The 5,977-nt window shown below is 65.8% G+C and overlaps 1 protein-coding gene across 1 annotated transcript; it reads left to right on the top strand.

Moving 5' to 3' along the window:
* The first annotated feature begins 415 nt into the window (after nucleotides 1–415).
* On the top strand, nucleotides 416–5,391 carry SP7 (Sp7 transcription factor). The gene is made up of 2 exons (XM_069806365.1): nucleotides 416–955; nucleotides 3,869–5,391. The coding sequence occupies exon 2, from the start codon at nucleotides 3,971–3,973 to the stop codon at nucleotides 4,964–4,966; it is 996 nt and encodes a 331-aa protein (XP_069662466.1). The 5' UTR covers nucleotides 416–955; nucleotides 3,869–3,970; the 3' UTR covers nucleotides 4,967–5,391.
* The last annotated feature ends 586 nt before the right edge of the window (nucleotides 5,392–5,977 follow it).

Raw genomic sequence — 5,977 nt, forward strand, 5'->3', positions numbered from 1 at the left:
TCCCCCCCATCCCCAGACCCTCATCCCCATCCCTGCTTCATCCCCACTGGCACTGTTTTGGGGTGGTTTCGCCCCATCTCACCCCCGCAGATCCTGGAGTGACAGGCTGACAAGCCCCTGGGTGCCCCCAGGTCTCCCCTCCTCCTTTGTCCCTTTCTTCCCTTTCCCCCGTCCTTTCCCTTTCCTCTCTTCCCCCTTTTCCTTTTTTCCTTCCCAGCACTTTTCCCATTCCTTCCCCTTCCCTTTCCGCCCAGCCCTTTCTCCCCCTCTCCTTCCTCTGCCTTCCCCCTTTCCTCCCCAGCCTCTTCTCCCCTCTTTTCCTTTCCCTTTTCCTTTTTCCCCTTCCCCTCCTGCCAGTGCAGCCCCTCTGCGCTTCTCTCCCCCCTCCTCCTGCCCCCCGTCCCTGTCCCCCAGCCCCCGCCTCCCTCCCCCGGCCTTCAGCCTCCCTGTCTTCCTCCCTTCACAACTTTTTTCTTTACTTCCTTCTTTCCTTTTTCTTTCCTTACATCTTTTTTCCTTTCCTTTCTCCCTTCCTTTCTTCTCCTTATCTCTTCTTTTTTTCCCAATTCCTTTCCCTTTTCCTATTCCTTGTTCTTTTGACTCAGGGTCTTTTCCTTCTTTTTCCCTTCCTCTTTTCCTGTCCTTTCCTTTTCCCTTTCCCTTTTTCCTTTCCCCTTCCCCCTGCCCTCCCTTCCCCCGACACCCCCCCTCCCCGTTTCTCCCCCCCCAGCGAGGGGCGGTTCGGGGCAGGGCTCCCGGCCCCGGCCCCGGTCCCGGCCCGGCCCAGCCCCGCCGCAGCGGCACAGCGGGGCGGGCGGCCGCCGCGGAGCTCCCTCCCTCCCGCACCGAGCCCCGGGACACCGGCACCCCGAGATACCGGCACCCCGGGACACCCGCATCCCCGCGGCCGGTCCCCATCCCCGGCATCCCCGGACCCGCGGAGCCCCGGAGCGCGGTGAGGAGCCCCGGGACAGGGATCCTTCGGGATGAGGGACATCCCCCACCCCCGGGACAGGGACCCTTCGGGATATGGGACCCGCTCCACGAGGGGAGGGGAAACCCCCCCCGGGGTACGGGACCTGCCAGGACAGGGACCCTCGGGGGACGGGAGGGAGCCCCCCCGGGGCTGGGACACTCTGGGATGGCGGACCCCCCCGCCCCGGGACAGGGACCCCGCAGGACGGGGGACGCCCCCGGGATCTGGGACCCTCTGGGGAGGGTGACCCCCACACCACCGGGGCAGGGACCCTCCAGGACAAGGACCCCCCTCAAGGATGGGGGAGCCCCGCGGGATACGGGACCCTCCCAGGATGGGGGATTCCCCTGGGACAGGACACCCCCCCCCCCCCCCAGGAAAGGAGACCCCCCTCGAGTCAGGAAGGGTCCCCTGGGATATGGGACACCTCCCCGGGAAGGGGGACACCCCCCCGCCCCCATGGCACTTGGCACGGAGAGGACCCAGGCGTTCAGGTTGGTGGCTTCAGGGATATTTTCAGTGCCGAGACTTTGTGGCTCTTTCCAGACGGGTGTCGTGTCCCGTCCCCCCCCCCAGCCCCACCCTGTCACCACTGCCACCCCCACACGGGCCACCAGGACCCAGCCCAGGGACCGCCAGGGTCCTGCAGCACTGGGGGACCCTGGGGTGCTGGCAGCGAGCAGATGGGACCACTGTGCCCCAGGACCTGGCTCTGGGGACAGGTTTGTCCCCAGGGCCATTGCCCCCCCCCCCCGACCTGGGGATGGGGACACATCTGTCCCCAGGGTCACGGCACCCCCAGACCAGCTGATGGGAACATGTCCGTCCCCAGGAGTCTGGCACCCCTTGGGGGACACACACACATCTGTCCCCAAGGCCACGGTGATGGGGCCACGTCTGTCCCTGGCACAGGGCCACCCTGGGGCGGGTAGGTCCCTGGGAGGACACTGGGCTGGCACCAGAGGCCACTGTGGTCCCTGGGAGCCGTGGGGACCAGGAGATGGGGACCCTGCGTCCCCCATCCCCATACAGGGCCTGATCCCCCCCCCGCGCCCCATCACTGTCCCTGTGCCCACAGGGGACACATTGGTGTCCCCCACCCCAGCAGGACCCGCATGCTGCCATCCCCAGGGAGGGGACGGGGACATGGGGACGGTGCCAAGTGCCATCTTCACCCCAAACTGTCCCCCCACTGGGGATGGCTCCACCGTGTGAGCAGGGGGAGCCAGGGCCCCCAGTGATGGGGTGACCCGGACATCTGGGATCACGGGACAAGGGAGAGTGGGGAGCTGGGGCTGAGTGAGGACAGGCGCTGGCAGGGTGGCCTGGGGGGGTCACGGGCACGGTGGCAGGGGAAACTGAGGCAGGGGCTAGGGGGGCACCCACTGGGATCGGGGCTGGGAGCAGCAGCACATCAGGGATGGGGATGGGGACCAGGGACTGGGGACCAGGGATAGGGTTTGGGGAACAGGGACTGGGATCAGGAAACAAGGGCTGGGGTCTGGGGACAGGGCTGGGGTTTGGGGGACAAGGGACTGGGGACTTGGGGGACCAGGGACTGGAGATCAAGGACAAGAGACTGGGAACTGGGGACCAGGGACCCCCAGAGCAGGGTCTGGACCCATCCCACCCCGGGTAGCTGCTCCAGAGCAGGGGGGGGGACAGGACACACGCAGGAAGGGTTGGTGTCCCTGACACAGCAGAGGCCATGCAGAGCCACGAAGCCACCAGCTGTCACACACCCCCCCACCCCCCGGCAGCCCTGCAGCAGCCACTCATGCACCGAGCTCACGCCGTTCTCAGCCCACAGCTCCTGGCTCCCTGGGGCGCCTGCCCTGCTCCTAATTTCCCGGCGCAAGCGGAGCTGATTTATGGGAGGTTTACACTATTTTAAGCGTGCCTCCGTTAGACGCTCGCCCTGGTTTTAATTACCTCGGCTCTCGCGGCAGGGCAGCGTTCCCGGGGCACAGGCCTGGCCCTTGTTATCCTTGGAAAACCGGGAGCGCACTGTGGCCGCGGCCGGGGCCGGCTTAAAAATAGGCGCAATAACCACGGCAAAAGGGGGGGGGACACCCCCCTCAAAAAAAAAGCTGGAAAAGCCACAAAGTGGGTGAAGGGGAGGGATAAATTTAAAAAAATTAAAATAAAGGGAAAAACTAGGGGTGATGGGGGGGGACCAGCTCATGACGCCCGGTCTCAGCCCGCGGCAGCTGAAAGCCATGAAGGGCATAAAAGCAGAGGAAGTCGCCCGGGGTGGGGGGAGGCCACAGTATAATTCGATTAAAAGGCCATAAAGGCAGAAGGAGCCGAGATTGGGAGCAGGGGGAGGCCGGGGGGCAGTGGTGAGGGGGGCCCCCCACCACTGCCGGCACAACCCTGCTATTAGCCCTTGGAGAAGCCCCTGCGAGGATGCCTCTGCTCTTGGGGTGGAGATGGGGTGTTCTCAGCTCTAGGAGGTGGGGGGAAACTGAGGCACAAGAGATTGGGGAGCACCGGGGTGGTGGTGAGGTGAGGAGGGAGGCGAGGGGTGTCACGGTGGGGCTGGGTGTAGCCGGGGTGCAGGTGCTGCCTGGGGCTGGGTGCCCCACGATGCTGGGTACCCCACGAGGCTGAGTGCCCCACTGTACTGGGTGCCCATCGCCCTGGGTGCCCCATGGTCCTCGACACCCCACTACAGGGTGCCCCATAGTGCTGGGCGCCCCATCGCATCAGTTACCCCATTGCACTGGGTGCCCATCGCACTGGGTGCCCCATGGTCCTCGATACCCCACTACAGGGTGCCCCATCGCACTGGGTGCCCCCCAGCACTAGTTACCCCATTGCACTAGGTGCCCCCCCCTCCTTTCTCTCCTTCCCCCCAGCATCCTAACACCCATCTCCCTCTTCCCACAGGCCACCAGGCACCATGGCCCTGTGCCCCCGCTGACGCCGACCCCACCACCTCGGGGTGCTCCCACCCATCGTCCCCCCGCCGCCACCACCACCGCCGCCGCCATGGGTGACTCCTACACGGCCGCCTTCCCCAGCGCCCCGGGGCTGCTCTCGCCCTCGGCCAGCCCCCAGGCATCGCCCGGTCCCTACGGCCCTGACTACGGCCCCTTCGGCCACCCCTTCCCGGCACCCACCGGCGCCCAGGAGGTGCTGGGTGCCCCCGTGGTGGTGACGGCCAAGGGACACCCACCGGGCGACTGCCTGCCGGGCGTCTACCCCTCGCTGGAGATGCCGCATCCCTACGGCTCCTGGTACAAGGGCGGCATCGGCGGGGGGCTGCCGGGGGGCTCGGGGCCGGCAGCACCCTCCTGGTGGGACGTGCACCCTAACGGGGGCTGGCTGGGGGGACCGGCGGGCGCCGAGGGGCTGCAGGGCTCGCTGCAGGGCCAGCCCACCCTCAGCCCCCCACTTCCCACTTACGGCTCCGATTTCGGGGCTCTCAACCCCCCCCCCTACACCAGTAACCCCGCCGCGCCCCCCACCCCTAAAACCAACCCGGGCGAAACCCCTAAGGGACCACGCGGCGGTTCGTTAGGGGGTCGTCCGGCCTGCGATTGTCCTAATTGCCAAGAGTTGGAGCGTTTGGGGGGTCCGGGAGGATCCCGACGAAAGCCGGTTCATAGCTGCCACATTCCGGGATGCGGGAAGGTGTACGGCAAAGCATCCCACCTGAAGGCCCACCTGCGCTGGCACACGGGCGAGCGTCCCTTCGTCTGCAACTGGCTTTTCTGCGGCAAACGGTTCACCCGTTCCGACGAGCTGGAACGGCACGTCCGTACCCACACGCGGGAGAAAAAATTCACGTGTCTCCTTTGCAGCAAGCGTTTTACCCGTAGCGATCATCTCAGCAAGCATCAGAAGACCCACGCTGAAGCCGGACCCCCCAAACCCCCCCCCGGCACCGGTGGGGAGCAGCCCCCCGCTTCTCCTCGGCAGCCTCCGGCTTCTCCTGGTAAAGATGCCGGTAGTCCCGAGGCTGGCAGTTTGTTGGAGATTTGAGCCTTCGTCCTCCATCCTCATCCTCCTCTGCGCCGCTGGGGATATTTATTACGGGGTATTGCCCCCCCGCCCCAAGCCCCCGCATCCCCCCCCCACCCCGGGGCTGGTGGCAGCTCCTCGTTAGCAATTATAATTTATGTCTTAAATTATGGGCGGGGGGTCTCCGAGCACTCTAAGGCTCACTGGGGGGGGTGTCAAGGTGAGACCCCCCCCTCTTTCTCCCCCCCCCCCAACTTCTTGCCCTCAAAACCTCACCGGCCACCTCGCGCCCCCGCACAGAGCTCAGGGACAGGGTTCGCCCCTTCTCCTCCGCCTCCGGCCTCGTTAGCACGCCAAGTTTGTTAGGCACTAATGTAACGGACCCCCCTCTCCTTTTTCCTGGCTGCCCCCCCCCCCCCCCAAAGCAATAAAGGGATTGCTAAGGCGTGAAAGCAGAGCCGTGCCCCGTTCTCCTGCGCCAGCAGGGCTGAGGCCAGGCAGCTTCATCACAGGGATGGGCTCTGCCTTCCTCCCACTCTCCTCCTCTGCTGCAGCCCTCAGTGCTCAAAGGGAAACTGAGGCACGGAGGGGACATGTGTGTGTCCCCCTCTCTAGGGGTGGTGGGAACTGAGCAGGGTTGGGGACAATCCAGCTCCGTCCCCTTGTCCCCCATCCCTTATAGCCCCACGCCGCTGGCTCCTCACAGCCCCACACCCCTGTGGTCCCCCGTCCCTCTCTCCCCATGGCCCTGTTGCCCCATGTCCCTTTGTCCCCATAGCCCCAAGACCTCAGGTCTCCATGGTCCCGTGTCCCTTTTTCCTGTCTCTCCCCATTCCCAGGGCCCCATGGTCCCACGTCCCTGTAGCCGTGTCCCCAGGACCACATTGTCCCGTGTCCCTGTGTCCCCGTGATACCACATCCTGGCGTCCCCATGTCCCTACATCCCCACGGCCCTGTGTCCCCATAGCCCCATGTCCCCATACCCCTCTGTCCCTGTGTCCCTATGTCCCCAGGCTCGGGGATCGCCCCAAG

Source organism: Haliaeetus albicilla, chromosome 18 (assembly GCF_947461875.1).
Source record: "Haliaeetus albicilla chromosome 18, bHalAlb1.1, whole genome shotgun sequence".
Lineage (NCBI taxonomy): Eukaryota > Metazoa > Chordata > Aves > Accipitriformes > Accipitridae > Haliaeetus > Haliaeetus albicilla.